This window comes from Lutra lutra, chromosome 2 (genome assembly GCF_902655055.1).
Source record: "Lutra lutra chromosome 2, mLutLut1.2, whole genome shotgun sequence".
Taxonomy (NCBI): domain Eukaryota; kingdom Metazoa; phylum Chordata; class Mammalia; order Carnivora; family Mustelidae; genus Lutra; species Lutra lutra.
Window position 1 is genome coordinate 160,236,626 of NC_062279.1, and position 22,180 is coordinate 160,258,805.

A 22,180-nucleotide genomic window follows, 5' to 3' on the forward strand; every position below is an offset into this window, starting at 1 on the left:
CCTATCCTCCTGGCCAATACAAATCACTCTCCATCTTAAGGATCTACTTTTCCACCACCCTGGCTTCCATCTTGTCCCACTGGTCTTATGGATCTCTACCCACCTCTAAAACTCTTAGCATAGTTTGCTAATATCATGCCAATGAGCACATCTCCTTATAAGACAGTTAGTTTTTAATGGAAACTTAAGGCAGTAGTTAAAATCACTGACTCTTCTATTCCACATGGTGCCTAGAATAGGGATTTGTTGAGTGACTATCCACATTTTACCAATTGTCTGATTGTGTCACAGGGGTGGGGCTTCTCTCCTTATAAAGTTGTGCATCCCCAAAGGAAGATAATCCTTAAACTCCTTTTATAAGTATCTGAACCTTACTTTCTGAACCCCCCATAATTATGGAGTGTTTTTTTGTTTCCTGACTTTTTTAAAGTAGGCTCCACAGTGGGCACGGAGTCCAGTGCAGGGCTCAGATTCACAACCCAGAGATCAAGATCTGAGCTGAGATCAAGAGGCAGACCCTTAACAGACTGAGCTGCCCAGGCTATAGCTGCCCTATCATTTCCATAGTTTTTGGCAAAGCCTAGGCACACAGCAGAACCAGAAATAGTCATCAGCTTCATCATCAAGTAAGGTATGGTGCAGAATATGCTATCTTCAGGATGACCGAGGAAGGAGAGAGGCAGTAAAAGAGGCTGTGATCACTTATGTATGAGTTAGCGGAAAATAAGAAATGAGGGAGGAAGATGGTGAACATTCACCTAAGAACAAGGAGAGAGTCTTTAGCAACAGACTAAATGTGGACAACAAAGGACAGATAGACAGAGGCAGTGACCCTACATGGTCTGGGGGAAAAACAGCAAACTGCTTTCTGATCCCTGGGAGCACACAAACAAGAAGTTAGGCAACCCGGTGTGCGCTGCATTACAGTCAGCCTGCGCTAACGATTAACGGCTGGTCTTGAAGGGGAGCAAAGATCAGGAGCAACCTTGCAATGCACAAACACCTCATGGCAGCGGGCTAAAGCTGCAGGGCGGCAGATGCCCATATCCCACCAGTCCTCTGCAGAAACTGGCACCATTTGGCTGCTTAACTGCCAATAGGGCATTTCAATAAAGCACATATATCCCGGAAGATGGCTGTGCATCCAGCCAGTGCTTTTGAGATCTCGTGACGGAAGACAATTCCATCCTACTGATAGTTCTCCCATAAGAGATTTTCCTGAATGGGAATCAGGAAATCTGAGTTCTGGTTAAATACTACCTCCTCAATTCCTAAGCTGTGGGAAGAGAGAAACCATGCATACCCAAAGGTAGGGAACGGGGCACTTCACAGGGGCCCAGACACATGCTGACAAGCCGGATGGTCACTGATATAGGATCACTCAGTCAGAGAGGAGCGCTAGATGTGTGTCTGGAACAAGGGAGCATCTTTAGAAATGTTCTAAAGTTTTCTGACTGCTACTCTGGGGGCATGGGTGTCTTATTTCTGTAAGTTGGTGACAAGTCTCCTTAAGGACTGAGATCCTTGTTTTGATCCCCTTTCTACCTCCCCTCCCCTTCCCAAAATACTTCCATAAACACCTTGCATATCCTATGAGCTCAATAAATATCTGGCAATTGACTGCCTGACAGGTAGCATCTGTAGCTAAAATCTACCCCATATTGAACTGACAAATTCAGTCTTCTGAATTTCAGTAAACAGGTCAACCTTGGAACAATCTTAAACTTGGATGATTAGCCGCATTGTTTCTGGTGAACCAAGTAGAAAATAAGACATTTTTTAAGTGTCCCTATATGTGGTCATACAATTTAAACTGAGATGGCTCACACCCACGCCACCACACACAACACACACACACACACACACACACACACACTCATACACACACATACTAAGAAGAAAGTGTGAACAGCAGAGAGCTGATAAAGCCGTTTGCATATACTGTATAGAGACAGGCAGACAAGAATGGATAAGAGCAATAGTTTCACAAAGGGTTGTTAATATATAAGAAAGAGAGATACCAGGAATAGCCAAGCTAGTGTTTAAAACTGCATTTTCTTTGCTTTCTGCTTTTAAATTACACACTGCAAAGTCACTGAGGGGAAAGCTTTAAGAAAACTTTCATTTGCTATGGTACAGCTCGCCAGTCTTTCTTTGCCTAAAAAAAATAAATAAACCCCCTGGAAACATTTCTTTCTTCTCATAGACACTAATAATGATAGCTTGAACTGTAAAGATTTGGTTTTACCGAAGGTAATGGAGTAATGTTTATTTCCATTAGACTAGGCCTATAAAATCCTCTTTTTATAACCATGAGCCTACAATTTCAAAACAGCAAAGCTTGACATTTTGGTCTCTGACAGGCAACACTTAATATTGGGATGTTTTAAAAATCTATATGAAAAAAGCTCTTAATACAAGATAGACCGAACATTTTCCCCGCAAATGGTTTGTTTTAGCTATCTCTCTTCCTCCCGGACGGACGGGGAAAATCAGACAGCTTATTGGCTTAGTTTGTCAGACCAGGTTAAAGGGTTGCAATGCTAAAAGACTCTTAGAGGAGCTTACCCTTGGGCTAAAAATAGCAGGCACTAGAGAATTATCTTAAATACGACCAAACTTGTTCTGTACTGTGAATGCAGATAACTGTAATATGTTTCCATTTTTGGTCATTTCAGGGCTTTTTTTAAGTTTGGCTTGCTGTAGCTGACTATTTAATTCACTTCAGATTCTATATATCACATTGGCTCTCAGAGATGGTGCCCAGGGTGCCTGATGGAGGAATTCTTATTCAGCTATGCTGCTTTTGTTAAAATCTAATGAGCTGTTGGACTGCCAACCCCAAGGTAGACAGGCCTTGCTAGGAATGTTAGTAAGAGCCTACTATGTGCGTCCTTTTTCCTGATTATTCTGTTTTTCTCCTGTGGGGTGAGAAATTCAGTTCACCACATTTTATAGCTCAATAGGAATGTTTAGCTTCTGGCGGGATCATGCTCATTGCCTAAATAATCCACCAGCACTTAACCAATTTTCCTCTCTGTCTTAGCAGCCATCTTTCCCACTCTGTTTGTGTCTTCATGGTACGTCATTGCTAGCCTGACCACAGAATTCAGCCCATTATCTTCAAAGTAGTTAAATCTGTCTTTTTCTCTGGACAGCCAACTCCTCTGTGTGAAGTATTATGTACATAGTACATACATCTCAGTATTTTGAGTAGCTGAACAAGAACCTGGCACACACCTGGTGCTTTTTACATATTTTGTAAGTGGATCAAGGAATAAAATCAGTTTCTGGTTTAGAGCGTTCTATATAACAGCATCCTGAATTATAACACATGAGTCAGCCTAAAACCCTGGGCTGATCAAACCATTCCCTTCTAACAAAGACATGTCACCAAGGTCTTTGCTAAAATAGCAAAAATGGCCATGAATTCAATGGATCTACAAAAGCTATGAAGTAATTCAGGTTAACGGGATCCTCTTTGCTATTTTTGTACCCTGGTTTCAACGATCCCGGGCCTATAAAGGAAAGCAAGGCCAAAAACATTCACAACTTCTGAAAAGCCCAGATGCCTTGGGAAATTAGTGGTCCTTCGCCAACCCACCATTTCTTTCCAGCCTTTGTGTGTGATTCTTCCGAGAAATCATGTGACTGCCAGAAAACTATGGCATGAGAAACTTGTATAATCATGCCGTCACTTTTCTGCGAGGGGTGAATTCCTCCCATTATGATTTTTGACAAGGAAACTACAACAAGAACAAAATATTTATAAAAATTGGATGCCTAGGTCTGTTGAGAGAGTTAAAACAGGCCAGGGAATATGGGCACCGGGCTGGGGACAGTGTACTGGGAACCTACTGCTGTGCATGTTCATGAACTCCCAGGTAACAGCTGGTTCCTTGTACAGAGGCAGAGATCCCCTGATGCTCTGGAACCCTGAAAAGATACCAGTTCTTTAGCTCTTCATGGCATGGGAGAAATACCCCCTCTCCCAAAGGGAACAGGAGGGAATACTTAACAACCCATTATAAACATGTAATAATAGTGTTTACACATGCCAACACACAGTGGCTTAACACAGCCATGTGGCTCCCAGCTGCCATGAAAACCACCCGGATATCTTCACCTGAGCAGCAAGTGAATTAGAAGGTGAGTTCATAGCCTTTCTGGCAGCCACACAACATAGTGCTGTCACTGTTGGCTCTATTTGCAAACCATCTCTTGGAGAATGTGCTCTCAGATCTTTGATGTGTCTTATTTTTAGCACGATGGATCTGAATGGCTGGGAGGGTCATTTTATTCCCTCTCTCTCCCTCTCTCCTTCTCTGTCTGAATTTGGGAGAACCACTGTAAATCCAGCCATTAACAGAGATCAGAGCTAGAATTCCTTACGTGTATGGCACTGGCCAGGTGTGAGGCCCCCACTTAGGACCCATCCTTTCCCTCACGCACTTTGTAATATAGCTTGAGGGACACTGCCAGAAAGCTAACATCTACACAGCCCAGACACAATTCAAAGGCCTTCACAAAAGGAAAAGCTGCTCTTTTGCATGCGTAACAATTAAAACTTACTCGGTCCCCAAGAAGGGTCACAAACACTTTCCTATATTTAGGGAATGAATCATTTATCCCTTGCCTGATAAAGGCTCCAACTGAACACAGACCAGAACGGACAGCCTTTAGAGTACTCCATTGTTATAATGCAGTTTATGAAAATCCTATCTCTGGAAAACTTCCTTTGGACTCACTCCTTCAGACTCCTTCCCACTGGCACTCAGAGGAGGACAGATTTCCCTTCTGGTAACCCCAGCTACCCACCTTTTTCTATCCCTGCCTCTGCACTTAATTTGCATTGATGCTCTCCTTTCCACTGCTTGGCTCCATGGAGGGCACCGAGATGGCAGGGAAGCCAGACTTGCACACAGCCTGGAATCAGCTTTTATGCTACTGGATGAAAGGTCGGGTGGAAAGACCCACCACCGGCACAATTAATCTGGTCACTCAGGGACCATCCGCTAGTTCAAGAATAGCTTGCAGGTGAGTGATGGACAGGGTCATCGCCACCTGACTGTATCAAGGGCTATTATGACAGCCATAAAGAGAAAGGGAAAAATTGAACAAGGGAAGAATTACTCCTGAAAGGGACATGAAGGGAGACACAAATGCCTTCGTACAAAGGATAAGCATGAGAAAGTACCAGGGGAGCTGAGCTGCTTACAGTAGTCAGGGTGGACAGCATTCTTTGATATTGCCAAAGTTTGAATATTAATAAGGGGTCATGGCCTAACCAAAGCTCTGGGTCCATATGGAGAAATTCAAGCTGTCCATTCTGTCCCTTCAGGTGAAAGGTGGCACAGCTGGGGCACAGAGTTTGGATACAGAAGTTACAGTTACAGCCTTCCTTGGGTTTCTAGACAGAAATTAAATTCAGGGAACTCAGTCCTGCACATTAGCTAAAATCCTACATCTAAAATCAAACAGCACATTTTAATGATTACTTTTTTAGCCCTAAGGTTGGTGGTTTATTTCTAAGGATCTCTAGACAAAATGGGAAAGAAGGGGGAATTGCCTATAGTGCTGATATTTCAATATAGTGTCCTCTGAATGAATATATGCACGTGAATTATGCACTGTTGGCATGGTGAGTTTATTTGGGAACTGGGTAAGAAAGCAACAAAGGGGGAACATCTAGGTAATTCCATTCTAAAGGAATGTGGGGAATTACTGATTTAAGAATAACTCTGCTGAGCTGTATTTGTCTTGACTAATGGCCCTGTAGCCAAAGAGCTTTACTATTGACAAGAGAAAAAAAAAATAAAAATCAGCAGCCTCTTTATCAGAGGAAATTCTAACAGTTGTATTTTTTAAGGGAGCCAGTAATCTGACAGATCATACAATGAAGTTCAACATTTCATAGAGCATTGTCTTACTTAGTGCTGTTACACAGGATAGTCTTACAGAATGACATCAAAACTCCACATCTTCCAGATCTAAAAATATGCATGTCTGTTTGTTATATATGTCTCATTTATCTCTTCTCATCAGGCGTTAATACACATAGGCATGTGTGCAGATGAATCGAGAAATTGACTTGCTCAAGGACCCCACTTTTTATTAAAGCATTGAATGGAAAGATTTCAAAATCATTTTCACATTTCTCCCATCTTAAAAATTAAGAGATCTGATTTCTGTAGCACTGTGTGACACTGCGAAATGACTGTAGGGAGCTGTTTAGAAATGCAGCCCTGAGAACTAAAGGTCTATGTGTCCTCCGGCTCAATAGTCCTGGACAGTCCCATTTGGAGTGTTTGCCTACTTTTTATCATTTTATTTGTCTCATCTCTTTTGGTCAGGGCCCACTTCCTGCTATGATCTCCTTGCCTTTACCAGCTCATTAACTTCCTAAATCATTTCTTCTAATCTCCCATGTGCTCGGAAAACAGATAACTAGATTGGTTTAAATTGTAAGTAAAACAAAAGGAAGCCAGTGGTAAGTGAGGGCTGGAGAAGCTTATCTGTGAATAAAATGCATTAAGTATGAGGGTGTGATTTTTCTGCCTCTGGTTTGGCTCCGCCAAGACACTTTTACAAATGGTGTGTTTCTCAGCTATGTTTCAGACAATTAATAATACTAAGTTAATAATGGCCAAAGAAATGAGGTCTCCTCATATGAATTATAAAAATAACCACCGTGATTAAGTAAAAATGCATCCTATCTGTGGAACATACATCTTCTCTCTCAGCTATGAAGCATGTAGCTGGAAATAAAAATGAAACCACAACTAAAGGGAAAGCGAGGGATCAGTGTTTTGTTTTTCTGTATCACAAAAGCAGTAGGGAGGTCACACGGTACCGCCGGAGGGTATCAAGACTTTTGCTGACTCAGAGAAGAAACACATTTGCTATTCAAAGACAAATTAAATGGCGCATGGATCATGCCATGTGGATGACCAGACTCAGTTATCTGCCAAGACCAGGCAACATTCCGTTACCTCCCAATGCATCTAACCATAGACAACTCTTCAGTTCCATGCAGACAGAATGTCTTTGTCAAAACTTTCAGTGGAACCAATACAGCAAAGCAGCCAGACTAGATTTGTCCTAGGAGAAACTGACACAAATTCCTGTAGGACAGGGGCAGCCACCTCAGCCACATTGGTGGGACTGACTGCTGGGTGACAGGATTAAAGGAGCTAGAACAGGAGGCACCATGACCTCTGGTAACTCTCAAATCTGCTGCCCGCAGAGCCCTGGAATTGGGGAGCAGCAGGAGGGAGAAGTCACTTAGCCCATGCAGCATGGTTGCATTCAAATGCTCAGGCATTTGCCCAGACTCTCCTCCAGAAGGAATAGGAGGCGAGCCTGCCCATCAGGCAGCACTGTCTGAAATTAAAAACCAGGCAGAGAGATAAGCTCAGACAAGAGCAGGGTGTCCCCGCTAAGCATGTGCTGGCAAGACACAAGAGGATCCTGACATGAGAACATTTCTGGACCGAATCTGAGCTGGCCAGGATCCCTGGACACCCTGGAGAACTATGTCTGGAAAAGAGAAGCTCCAACTTCACATCTGAACAAATGAAATGGTACCCAGGGAAGCTAATGTCCTTAGGCCAAGAGCCCGTGGAAAAACCAAGGGCATTCTTATAATAGAGGCACCTTTTTTCCCAACCTAAGCAACACTCAGAAGCAGAAATGAAATGACTGGTGAGAAGAGACTTAGGCCAAGGTATTATAGGAAATATTGACTACAGCTCAGTAGGGGCGTAATGCTTGGTACTTCCACAGAGAAGAAAAGGATAGATCTAGAGTCTATCTGTGTGGGTCTCCATCAAGGGAACAAGACGGACCCTGTGTTGGACTATCCCATGAGGCAATGAGCAGAGGGTTCTAAGAGACAGAAAGGCCACATATTCAGGATGTCACATATAGGCAAAAGCATGTCAACCCTTCTGGCTGGACAGAAATACTATTTTCAGAGAGAAAGGTCAACAGGCCTAAAATGGTACAGAACAGTTTCATCCAAAGGAGCCCCACATACTTTGCCAAGGGCACAATATTCTGGTCACATCAGCCAAGCAAAAGAACTTTCTACTGACAGCTTTGCTCTCTCCCCTTGGGTTGGCTTCTTCTTGTCTTCCCTCAGCCATTCCAATGAGTGAACTGCTGTTTTCCTTAATGCACTACACGTAGAACACGAGACATCTCAGGTCTCCCGATTTCAAACATTCTGTCCCACTGCCCTGAGCTTGTTGGGCCCCATGCCTGGGCTCTCCCTTTGGCATCGACAGCCCCAATGACAAGGAGAAATGCTCTCCAGAAAAATTTCACTTCAAGGAGAAAGCCATTCTGAAGATAATAAGCATACCAATTCAGAGAAGGGTAGAATTGATCTATTTGCGCCGACCAGGATAACGAGCAGGTGGAGAAAGTCCCTGTTTTGCTTCCTTTCTCAGACCATCTATCTCACTTGATTTTACTGACCTGCCTTTATCACTAACCATGAGCTCCATGATGCCACAGACTGTCTACTCTCCACTGTCTCCCCAGAAATTGGCAAGGATGTGAAAACACTAGCAGTGGGCAATAATTATTTTTTGATGGATGGGTAAATAAGTAATAGAGGAACTTTTAAAATCCAGAAGTAGGAAGCCATGTGAAACTATGCAAAAGTTGGAAACCATACGAGAAAGCGGAACCACCTATATCACAAGTGATGTGGAATGAAACAACCAGTGGGGAGTAACAATCCTTGCTAATATCTGCCTTCCAATGCATGGCCCTGAGGTTTTGAGTCAGCGACTTAACAGGATAAACCGTCAGGCTTGTAGATGCGCCTGCAACACTTTCTGTCTTCAGGCCATCTGAGGAAGATGAGAAGGATTGAACCCATCTAAGAACTTCTCAAAAGTGAAAAAGAACTCAGCATCAGCTTCTACTCTTGCCTATGGTGCAGAACTATCAGCCACTAAGGGAAGTGGTCTCTGCCAAAGCTCCTTAGGTCCTGGTGAGGGCACTTCCTCTGTCCTCTCTTCCCCTTCCGCTAAGGTGCACTTTGGGTTCAATAATTTCCATTCTCCCCCTCTCTAACTCCTCTATGGCAGGAGAGTTCACTCAAAACGCCGAGCTTTCGCCAGTGATTTGGTAATGAATTAAGAGTTAACTGAGGTGCAGAGACAACAAGGAAGCTTGCCAGAGTGGAACTAGAGAATTTCATGACAATTAGCGCTGATTTGCGCTCCAAGAATAGAAAAAAAAATTTTTTTTTGTTTTAAAGGAGAACAGAAAAAGCTACTCACACATACACAACCCAAAAAAGCTTTCTAGCACTGGCTGAAAATGATACCATTGGATGACAGAAGAAACACACCAGATTAGCCAATTAGCATTCACCTGAGAAAAACAAGTGCTTTGGAGGGAGGGAAGGAAAAGGCCCCATCAACACCAATATCAACTCTACAATGGCCCTCTCTGTTTATCCCCCCAAAGGAAGTGCTACCTCCCCACTTTTTTGTGACCCTCTCGACAACGGTGGGGGAAGAAATGTTAGTTCAACATTATCGCAAGCCTGAATATGACTCTATTTATGTGACAAGTTGACAACATACAATTTCATGCTTGTTGAACTGATCGGTGTTATATATTCGCTGTGAATATTATGAAGCCTCGCCATTATAAATATGAAACAGTATACACTTATTCAAAATAACTCCAGCAGTGGGAATTTATAGCTTGGTTGTTTGTGTTCTTACGAAGTCCAAATACCACCTTAAGAAGCTGCAGCGCGCAGAAACAGATGTGCAGTGTGACTGTGACCGAAATGGATCGGCGATGACCTATGTGAGAACGGGCTATGACATTCTGGTCTGCATGGCAGCTGACACTGGTTTGTACTTAGATATGTGGCTGTTGAGAACACTGTGTCCTTAAAGCTCTGTTTAAACATGGACCGAGGCATTTGTCTACTGGACTAATTATTTTACCACCCTTCTATGGCAAGTATCACTTTTTATTTTCCTAAAAAGAAGAAGAAGAAGAAGAAGAGGGGGAGGAGGAGGGAGGAGAAGAAGGAGAAAAGAAAGAAAGAAAGGAAACAAGAAAGAAAGAAAGAGAATGCATCTGCATGCATACAGGTGCGCATTTCCACCATGCTGCTTAGAGTTCCAGCAAGTACTTTAAACCTTAGTCTTGTCAGGTGACTGTTGGCAAGGGTTCCTGAGTACCTGCATAACAGGACTGTACCATTTTCTTGATTAGGGGCCTGGGAAGGGAACACGGCCACAGACCATCAACTCAGAAGCTGTCCCAGCAAGTGTTTTCCGTTGGGTTGTTGTTGTTGTTGTTGTTATTGTTGTTTTTTCCTCCTCCTCCCGCTCTCCCCCACCCTTTCTTTCCCTTAGCCAGCTTCAACCTATTTGCAAGTGTTCGCTTCCACAAGGACAAATTTGGAAGAGTGAAGAACAACACAATTTATCCACATGTGGGAGGAAATGAAGGAATCAGACCCCTTGCTAAAGCTAGATATCAAAAATTTGCATAAGTAGTTTTCCAACAACAGAGGTTCTATTCGGAACAAAATAAATTGCTTGTATTGTATGCAAGGACACAGACCTTGACCAGGCTTGCGGCTGCTTCCCTGCTCTTGTTTCTCGAGTACACCCAGATAGTCCCTCTAAGAAGCTCAGGTTAGTTGCCCTCCATAGGTAGACCTGAAAAGGTAATTGTTGACTTATTTTTTTATCTGATTATTTATTTTTAGGTTGACCTAAAAAGGATATCGTTTATATCGGAGCCTCCAACAGTTTTACTTGGCTAAGAAAAATAAGCCCCCAACATTTAAACTCTCAGTTAAGTTGTTCCAGGATTGTCTAGTAATTCTTTTGTGTTCTTGTTGTTTGTTTGTTGGCTTATTAGCATTGGGTGATACTTCTGGCTCCTGTTTTGAGATCTAGCAAAGGATTCAGTGACTGGAATCCCGAGTCTCTTTGGAAACATGTTAATTACAGTGTTCTGGAACTTCCCCATTCTAACAGAGTTTGCTATCCCAAAACCGCAACTCTGAATAATTTTCCTGTTGGTCTAAAGCAAAGGTGTTGTTGGTCTGTCTAGTAAGTCCAACCCACACAATAACATAATCACATACATTCATTTCTCAGGGACCTTGGCAGTTCTTATCTCCTTGCTTTTATGATCTCTTATGAACAGCCAAGAATAGCAATTTGCAGCCTGCTTGTAAAGCCATCTTAGTCTGAACCTAGCCTTCTCCTCTTTTATCACACGGCGATATTCTGCAGCTAAAACCCATTCGCCACATCGAAATTTGCTCGGAGCTCCATTTTAGAATAATGTAAGCGTTCTCTGCGCTCATGGAGCATCTCAACACGGAATGGAGGGCGATTATCATTTCAATGAACTATTTATTAATAGAAGATGGTTTGTGTGCTTTGCTTAGATTTATTGATGTGCCTCCCACTGTACATTGTAGCCTGAAGCTACTTAATTCGTGGTCGTCAGCATCTCTGCCGAGCAAGTCTACCGCTCACACGGTCCCGGTTCTTCTGTGTGCTTTGCTCAACTTGATTTTACCATTCTGTCACCTAGAACATTAAACACAAGGCTCGAGTTCTGTGTTAAATCACAATTGTTTCCTATTAAGTGTTCCAAGCTACCCATTTTTATTAACAGTTACTTTATTAAATCCTTAATAACATAGATAGAATAGTTAGTTAATTTGTGTGTTCAGCCATGGATGTTAATTTGTAAACATAATAACATACTGCAATCATTTGCATAATAGCATTTTAATCTTTTTAGTAAAAGCTGTAATTCCCTACAAAGTACACTGCAGCAGAAACTAAGTGACTATTGGTAATAATACAAAAGGCCTTAAAATTCTGATCCTATTATAGTGTTGGAACATACCCAAACTGCTTCCATAATCTCTGAAATGTTACTGTTCTCTGATTTAGGTGTCTGTGTCAAGAATAAAAATGAAGTCTAACTGATAGCAGCCGACTATTTCCTAAATGTAATTTAGTATTCACTAAGCACCAGCACTTTGCAAATTGCTCTGAGGCTTTCCTTCAAAGTTCAGAGCTCCAGCTACGCATATTGTGTGAGGAACACCAAGGAACTCACTCTAAACTTAGTTGGGCTGAAGACGGGGCTCTGATAAGTCATGCTGATTCAGCACAAGGAACGGCATCAGCCCCCAAAGATGTGGCTGCTGAGTCTCCTCCCCCCTCCTCCCGGCCCTGTCACCCGGCACGCAGCTCCTTGAACTGAGCGTAAGTTTGGAAGTGAATGAAAAAGGGGAGAGGGTTATACAGAACAAACAAAATTTTTTTCTGGAGAAAAAAAAAAAAAAAAACCTCTATAGGAGGCTTGTCTCTAGAGCCAATTAACACCAATCACAAGACTGGCCAAAAAAAAAAAAAAAAAAAAAGTAGTCGTTTAAAAGTCAGGCCAAGTCATTTTACGCAAGATCTGGTAATTCATTAACCCATCCAGCCACAAATCTTGAATGGGTAACTTGCAGTAGTAATGGAGATGGGCAGATCTACAAGGTAATAGTGTTCAGAATCTCCAACTATGCAAATTGTTCTATCACTTGGAAACAGAAAAGGCCCAAAAGTATCTCGATTGTTGTTTTGGGACAAATGACGTAATGGATAAGAAGTCATTTATCTTCATAAAATTTTGCCCTTGCCGAGAGTGAGATTGTGTATTTATTTCACTGTGTACTTCTCTTCCCCTTTCCCTAGCTCTCATTCTAGCTACTTGTAATTCAGCATCTCTGGCAGGCTACAGGAAAATACAGTTTCCCTGCTTTGCTTTCAAAACTATACATCGGAGTACACAATGTTGAAAGTAACCTCACGGGTTAAAGAAGAAGGGGAAAAAAATAGTCCTTACAAAATTGTTTTACATCGCAGGCAATTCATTTTCTAAAACCCACAATAAAAGTTTTCATTGCTAAAAGAATAGGCACATAATTATAGGGACAAATTAACCTTGTTAAAAATGTGAAGTCTGGGGTAGGGAAGAGTAGAAGAACAATTTGGCTCTCTGTTTAACAACTCGATCTTTGAAAGTTCATCTTTTTATCTGCTTTGTGTGTTGATCTCACTCAGAGGTGAGCCATCTGCTGGGCTGTGTCTCCGCGACACTGCATATAGACAGGCGGACATGGACAAACAGACACGACATATATGGAAGGCTACTAGACAAGCATACACCGTTGCTATATAAATAGACAGTTTGTCCAATCCAGTATCCTGAATCCTGATTACTTTAACCTACACTAATATCTTCCAAGTAAATCTAAGAGGCAATGAACCACTTTTTCCTGATTCCTCCCTAGGTTTTCCTCCTCAGGAATGTGGGTCTCCACTTTTCCAGCCCCAAAGAAATCTAGGCAGAGTCATTGTTAGGGAAATGACCTTCTGGAGAATGCAGAAGGTGGGAAAAACCCAAGCTATGCCTATAAAATGGTTCAACTACATCTGGGAGCAGCTAGAGTACCTGGCATGAAATAATTGGCTTGTACTCCAAACACACACACACACACACACAGGCACACACACACATAGTACATTCCATCATCGTTGTGCCTAATTAAACATATAGATTCTCACTTTCCAAATTGCAAATGGCTAAGAACTGGATCGACTTCCATGAAAAACAGCAGTCAACCCCATCTCTTGTAACCACAGCTTACATTAACAAAAGCAAAACCCAGCAAAGTTGGTGGTGGTAGAAGATGATCACATAACCAGCATGTGCGACTTACTATTTATGAGTGGGGTTGATTCCAGTAGACGTAGCCCTGTGGGTCAGAACTCCTGAGCCATATTTTTTCCAGTGGTCAGCATAATGGCAGGGAGGAAATAGGGTGATAAACCAGATGTTCCCAAGATAAGGCAGATGTTATCAAGGCAAGAAGTCTAAAATAGTCTTTGACTGAGGTGTGTAGGTGACCACACACACAGTCACACACACACACAGAGAACAACACTGTTTAGTCCCCCTGCAAGATAAGCCGACAGTAGAGGCTGAAAATAAAACAGCACACAGGCTGGGTCAGATTGTTGCTTCCTGATTTGTGACTCTCCGAGATGAACATCTAACTGATTTATACCTAGAATTTGGAATTTTGTGGTAGACTACAAATGCAAAGATAAGTACAACATAAATTTTTAAAATACTCCATAAGTCTCCATGAGTTTCAACATTTTTCAATGTTCTTATGTTACAGCCAATTATCTCCCCACTTAAATGGCTATTATTTTCTTCCTTGAAGTCGATGTTCTCTGTTAAGTGTCATTGCCAAGTGTGGCAAAAATCTGGTTGGGGGCTGTAAATTTAATTCAAATGACAAACATTTATTGATTGCAAATTAGAAATTCCAGAAATCTCAAAGAAGTGATTATTGTAAACTAATTCAGTGTCTCTGAATAACACAGGAGAATTTATTCTCCGGATGATTAAATTAAGGTGGGGTTGTTTTGACACAGATTTTTGTCTCCGTTGTTCTGTTAAAATTCCAAGAGGTTTGCCATTCATAGAAAAGTCTGTCTGACCACAGGCACAGTCAGGAGCAGGAATTCATTACCATGGAAGGCTGCAGAATTTCCTCCAAGAAGACAAGTGAAAAAAAGCAGACACCATGTAAATTTGTGGATTGGGTTAAATATGTTCTGCCCCTGAGGCAGCCGAGAGATGGAGAGTCCCTTTGTAAAATGACTCACAAGTCTTAAGAAAGTACTTCAGCTCCTAAAGGTGAGCAGAAACATAACCGGGAAGATATCCATGAAGTTCTGATTCTCTTTGGAATATTTTTAAGTTAGCATTCTTTCCCACCTCCCTCTCTAACCTAACTCACATTCATCAGGGCTGATGGAAATTTCCTTCAAGGTGCTTCAAGTCTTTGTTCCCTGGACACCATCCCCTCTACTGTCACCTTGTCCCTTCCCTGCACCTGCATTGCATGGGATTCGGAATGCAGCAGGGCCTGCTGGACAATTTCTTCTACTTTCTGCTTGTGCACGGCTCTTACAACTATGGGAATTAACACACTCTTAAATACGATCTCCATCATATTGCCCTCCTGCTAAAAGTCTTCCCTGGTACCCTCACTCCTACTGTGCAAACTCTAAACCCTCCTGATTGGGTTCTCCCGGTCTGCTGTAATCAGGTACCCACCTTAGATCCAAATGTACTTCTCCTACTCCTATGTTCCCATCAGTATATATCCTACTTCAGATAAATCGAGCTCCTTGCTTTCATACCCCTCTATGAAAACATTTCACTCTTATTCTTGTATCAACCTTGGTGATGTTATTCTTGCTGCTTCCCTCCTTAGCGAGGATACACATGCACAGACACACACGTGTATATGTGTACATATGCACACACACAGTCCTGTGATTGCTAATATATATAATATATAACTGTGTATATAAATACACATATACACATATACATGAATATACAGTGTCACATTATTTTTAATTGCTAAGAAACAGCTATATACGTACACATGTCGACACAGTCTTCCGTTGTTTGCTAACTGTTTCACATTAATTCATTTGACCTCCCAAACTAGGTTTAAGGTTCTTTAGGAAACAGATCCTTTGTGCTTTATATGTAATTATATTTACCTAATGGGGCTCACGTCATCACTGAATACATGATGGTCAATTCATTCATTTTGCTGCAAATATTTTTTTTAATATTTACTTGCTGTTGTTTTCCAACAAAACATCGAGAAAAACTTCAGTGAACAAGACAAGCAAGTGCTCTGATCTCCAAATGCTCAGTCATCTGAAGAGCCAAGTTATTTGAAACTTTTTGATAAGTACGTAACATATGCCCATTTTAGGGGAAAAAAAAAAAAGAGAGAATACAACTGAAAGTCAAAAGAAGAAATATCAAATCACTTGCATTCCCATCAGAATAACCAGGCATTCTCGAAAGCTTCCGACCACCATTCCCTTGTTGGCACGACAAGACACCTTACAGACAGATAACGGGAAGCCACCTCGCCCTTTACCTCCCGCCCAAGTCCACAGTATCAGACCTTACTGAGCACCCCCAGGATCCCTTGATATGAATGCTGGCTGCAGCTGTGGGCCCTTGTCTCCCCATTAGCAAAGGCAGACTTCAGAACATATTATGAGTCATGACCTAGAGACAGCTACATTCTCAATCGCCATGCTCTAAAGAACCCCAAGTAGCTGCATTCAGAAGTAACAGACGCATGAATGGAAGATGCTCATTCAGTTGCATCGAGAAGGCATCGAAAGCAGATGTTTAAAGGAAGCAGGGCAAGGGGGCCTGTGGTGACCAGAAGGGCCAGTGTGCTATTTACACTAATCCTGGGGCCACCCATCCTTACATACCTCCATGCTGTAAAAGCACTCCTTTATTCTCTTTCTTCAAACAATGCACAAAGGCAAGAGAGGGAAGGAAGTTATGTTGCAATATTCTGAAACATAAATCTTGCTACCAACCGGTCCAGAGACAGCATCCTGTTTTCCTGACACATGGGTCAGATTCACTAGAGGCTGCACCCAAACAGCTTGTGCCATGTTTTTCTAAATGGCTTCTGAATAAAACCTGGTCACCTGCATTTACACATCCAGCATAGGTCATGCAACCAGAGACTGCTGTTTGTGTGTCCAGTTTCTCAACCAACATGGACAACTGCATATTGGCACCTCTTTCTCCTACTGAGGAATTCACTCCTTCCTAAAGTGGGACATTCAATTATGGTCTTGTTTTCTCTTAAAATCAAATAAAAATAGGGGTGCCTGGGTCCCTTGGTCAGTGAAGCGGCCGGCTCTTGATTTCAGCTCAGGTCATGATCTTGGGGTCGTAAGATGGATCCCCGCGTCAGGCTCTGCACTCAGCATGGAGTCTGCTTGGGATCCTCTCCCTCTCCCTCTGCCCCTTCCCCTGCTTGTGCTCTCTCTCTCTCTTTCTCTCTCTCAAATAAATAAATAGATCTTTAAAAAATAAAGTCAAATAAAAATTAAACCTAGATCCAAATGTATGAAAGAGGCCAAAGGAAGAAATTTCTATTTACTCCCCAAGGTTTTAACATTCGGTTCTACTATCCATAGACTGTCTATATCCTGTCTGTATCTCTAAATACTCCTTTCTCTCCCCTTTGATTAGAATCCAGAAATCCTGTGGCCAGTTTCCTGGGATGTCATCGATAGGCTACTTGAGTTAGGGAAAGTGTTGAACTGCTTGGTGCCTCATTTTATTCTGGGAAGCAGCGGTAGATCATGCTTGTTATTGGCAGATCTGAGGTGGTGGAAACCGTGACTGTTTGGCTTGCTCAAGTACAAGGCCTTCACAAATGTGATGAGGCAGGGCTTTGAGAACTGGAAGAAAGTGAGCACGGGTAAAGTCCACGGGGAGAGGCTTAAAGGCACAGGCTCTGGGAAGGGCTTCAGTGAAAGGCAGCTTTGAAGAAAGCACCCCAGAGCTGTGGCCCATCAAGGGTTACTGTCTGCCTCCGGACCTCCCTCACAGGGAGAGACGATTTTCGAATTCCACCTATGCTCCACACACATTTTTTTTTTTCTCCTGTTACAGAAGAGATGTCTGAGTTTAACGCTAGAGGGCAAAGAGTAGAGGCATCTTGGCTGTATGCAAATGCTCGGGAAGCCGCTGCCGTGTGTCACAGTGTTGCCACATACGGCCTTACCCTTTGCACAGGCAAAGAAGAATGAGGTTTGTGACATCAGAGAAAATTGTTACAGGTTATCTAAACGGTCACTTTCGCTGTCACTAAGAGAATTCCTGACATCTCTGTCCCAGGGCCCTGGCCATCTCCATAATTTTATGTGGCTTCTGATTCTTCATAGCCTGTCTCTTAATGATCCTGTATCTTTTCTCTGAAAGCTGACCAGCTTATCTTAGCTGTTTTATAAAAGGGAATTTCAGTGTCTTTATTTTTTTTTTAGGGGTTCTCAGCCTCAGCACTATTGTCATTTTAGGGCCAAATAGTTCTTTGTTGTGGGAAGCTGTCCTGGGCTCTGTGGGATAGTTAGGAACAACGCTGGTCATCACCCACAAAATGCCAGCAGCAGCCTCTTGCTTTCAGACCGAAACATCAAACCTATCTCCAGACACCGCTAAACGTCCCTTGGGGGGACGAAAACGCTCTGAGTTGAGAGTCACTGGTTTAAAATGAGCTCATGAGAAATTAAATTAAATGAACCCTGTGTTTTAGAGCACAGAAAACAATTCTATCAGTGGTAGAAAGTTATACAGGGAAGGGAAAAGGATGTCTTCATACAGATTAAAGTATCTATATATAACTAATTAGTGAGCGAAGTCTCCTAAAGATATAAATGAGAAATACCGATGCTGATGCCACCACACCAAACATGGGGACACGAAGTCACGCTGAAGAGATTTTTCGAAACTAGCCCACCAGGAAGGCATGGACCACCCCCAACTCCGAACTACTCATAATTCCCTAGCCATCATCTGCAAAATGCATGGCAATTATCCAACATGGAATAGCCGATTTTTAGATAAGAGGTCTATAGAGATGGACATTTTTTAAAGTACTGTTTACTTAATGCGGCATGACTTAAAAACCGGCCTGTCGCCTGACAAGTGTACTGAATGAGGAATGTTCAATTTACCAGTTCTAACTAGCCAAGTCCTCACATGAACTTTCTAAGACCTGGCTGAGAAGCCTGGGAAGTGTAACTAACCACAGACCTTCAGGGTGTCTTCTCCACAGCCCTGACTCCCCCGCCTTCAGCACTCTTCTAAGACTCTGTTCAAACATCTTAGAAGATCTTAGTTATGGCCAGAACCTACAGCCACCCCAGCTCCCCCACCCAGCAATCCCTGCTTCCACGTCAACTAACACTGAAAGGAATGAGTCTGTTCTATTTTTAAATATAGTCAGCAAAGCAGAGGCTTCATACGTCTTTGTAAAGGATGGTTGTCACCCAACCTCACTGTTACTGTATTTTTTTTTTTTTTTTGATCAGTGATATAGACTAGGAAGTCAGATTGATTTGGGGTTCAATTCCCTGGTCTTTTTTGTCAACTGTGTGCCTTGGGGAAAATCACTTAACCTCTCTGAGACTCGGTGTCTGCATAGGCAAAGTGGAAATGACACTCAGGGTACCTAAAAAATATGCTGTTTTGAGGGAGATGTGAGAAGAAACCTATAGAGCAGGGGGGGTCTCCAAATGTTGGCCGCTGTTGTTATCATTCATTATTACCGTTTTAATACTAATATAGTCACTATTCACTCATTAGTCAACACACATTTATTCAACACCTTCTGTGTGCTGGGTGCTGAAAAACCCCAGTAAATATTGTAAAATTGGTTTTCTTAATGACTCAATAAACATTTATTCAGTGCCTTTTATGTGCTGGGTGCTGGAAAAACTCAATAAATATTGTAAAATTGGCTTTCTTAATGACTCGAGATTTCAACCAAATACACTGAGGTTTAAAAAATGTCTCTGCTGGTGGGATTAAAAAATACACTTCAAGTGCTTTGCATGGAGCCTAGCCCATATTAGGGAGAAGTCAGATGATGATGGAGATGTGGGTGCCCTGATATTGAAAAGTAGTTGATTTGACAATCTTTATTCAATTCGTTTGCCAGAGCACTCGATGTCTGTCCCTACAAGAAACCGTTTATTTTCAAGTAAAGGAGGGCTGCTCTTGTGAGAAAGAACTTTTTTTTTCAGAGTAACACTTTAATAGGAGTAGATTAACATTCCTTATTATAGGGTAGGCTTATAATAAGAGTCTGGAGCCTGGGAGGTAATTCTCACTATTGAAAGGTAAGCAAATTTTCACTAATTTATAAGTAAATAGTAGAGCAGCTGTGTTTCGAAGTTTCTATGACAGAGAATAATCAGAGGTATGATCACAAAATACCAATAAGAAGAACTGCTTGCTTACTTTGTGAGGCAAATAAAGGTAGACATCTAATCTCTTGGATTAAAAAAAAAACCGCATTCTTTTACATTTTACATTAATTTACATGAGGCCCTTTTCTGTGGGAAATAGACAGGAATAAACAGGTTTAGACTTTTGTTCTTCGTTGTCACTAATTCTTTCACAACCCCTTTAGTATTTCAACACAGTTTAATGCACTCTGTTGGGGGCCCTCTGCCCCTTAATTCTCAAAACAACAACAACAAAATCCATTTATTTTGCAAACATTGTTTTTCCACAAGACTGGAAATGCCTACCTGTGATAAAAAGTCTTTTGATGACTGCAAAGTAAGAATGCATTCTGCTTTCAGGCCAATAATCATATTGTGGCCCAAGCCCAGGTCAATGAGAAAACAATTTTCACCAAGGGATGCCCTTACCTCAAATATGTTTGAAGGCTCATTGTTGTACTGATTGGATATTATTTCTGATTGGTCACTGCACCACTTGAGTCCACCCAGAAAGCTGTCTGTATCCAAGTCGTTCACGTCTAGTTCAGAAAGGTCAAGTTCAGGAAGATCTGGGCAAAGAGGCTGGTCTTCACCAACCAGAGCAGCACACTGCAGGAGGCAGGGGGAAAAAAAAAAAAAAAGCTTTCATTAACTGCAGGAATTTATTAAACTGCAATAGCATGTGATAGGAATTAAGCCTGGTTAATTCAACCTCACCACCAAAGCTGGTTTCCAGGGTTTTAGTCACCAGAAAAAAAAAAAAATAATAATAAATAAATAAATAAATAAATATAAAAAATAAAAAATAAATCCTAAATTCCTTTACTTACTTTGCTCTTAAAGGATATTGTGCCTGATCTACTCCATCCAAAATTCTGCCTCCAAATTCATGGTAAGTACCATGTTTCCATGAAGCCCTCTCTGATTCTTCCAGTTAGAAATCAACTGTATTTGTACCTTTTTGATGGTTAGCACTTGAGTTTCAAGTTGTTTTCTGGTTAACCATATGCAAAATTTTACTCTACCCTGCGAATAAGCTCTTGAGGGAAGGATACAAATTTGCTTTTACCTTGGATTTGCCATCACACATAATAGAAACAAAATAAACAATCACTCAATGAAAAATAAAAGCATAAGAACTCTACCAGGAAAACTTTACCCATTTTAACCATTATAATCCACATAATTCTGTTAGGAACAAATGATGAAAGCCCTTTTACTTGTCTACGGTTCTCTTGAATTGTTATTTTGATCTTTCACTCTCAACTTGACTTTTCATGAGCTTTAGCACAGCATCTTGAACAGGTCAAAAACAAGTTCCTTGAGATGGGGACAAAAGTCATAAGTTTCTCTATATGATCTTTACATCTATCACTATGTTTCAGTTGCAAGTCGTGTGTGTCGGGGTGTGCGTGTGTGTGCACGTATGGTTGGGATTGCCCAGCAGCTATAAAGGAAAAACCACTAGAGCACTCCACAATTACGTTTTTTTCATCATGTATGTATTCTTAAGCTATGCTCTAAGTGAATTCAAAAGAACTCTTTTTCTTTGGAGTTTTTACATGATTTAAATCCACTGAGAGGTTTAACACAGCCTGTACTATGGCTGCGCTGCTTCTCAGCAAGACTATTTCAGACTGGCACAGTCTTTCACTTCCTTGTGTGGAGTAGGTGGCCTTTCAGTTGTCCCACACTATGGCTTTTTGAAAAAAAGTGGGCCACCTTAGGGAAGAGATGGTCTTCTAACCTCAACTTGGCCATCGGACTGTTGTTTCCTCACTGCATCCTGTGAAGAACCCTGCAGAAGTTTCCTACTGCAGGGACCTGGGATGGCAAGCCACAGGACTTTAGCCACCTGCAAACCAAGGTGTCTAAATCAGCAGACACACACTCTGAGGTGGCACCCTCACGGCCCTACCTTCCAAGGTCAGGAGAGATGCTGGGGAGTTGCTCACATCCAGGCAGCAGCTGGGCACGAAGCTGAAGATCCCACTTGACATTTAGGTTTTGAATAAAATAAGTTTTATGCAGATTTTTTTTTTTTTCCCCGAGCACCCCTGTCATCCCTGGCAGGCGACATTACACGGGTCATATGCAGCAGCGTGAGCATAAGCACCATGCTGAGAAGTAGGGACTGGGTAATGGAGTCAGCAGTTGGTAAGGGGAGGCTGGGAGCAGCCTGAAGATGACTGCGGTTCTTCCCTCAGACCGCCAGGCCCCAGTGAGATCCCAAATTGCAG

At 42.0% G+C, this 22,180-nt stretch overlaps 1 protein-coding gene across 6 annotated transcripts in view; it reads right to left on the reverse strand.

Annotated features, from left to right (window-relative positions):
* Positions 1-22,180, reverse strand: part of PPARGC1A (PPARG coactivator 1 alpha) — a 654,192-nt gene that overhangs the window by 73,969 nt on the left and 558,043 nt on the right. For all 6 annotated transcript variants that reach the window (XM_047719019.1, XM_047719014.1, XM_047719017.1 and 3 more), the window contains one exon: positions 20,370-20,549. In XM_047719019.1, the coding sequence (XP_047574975.1) occupies positions 20,370-20,549 (180 nt within the window). The remainder of the gene's footprint in view (positions 1-20,369; positions 20,550-22,180) is intronic.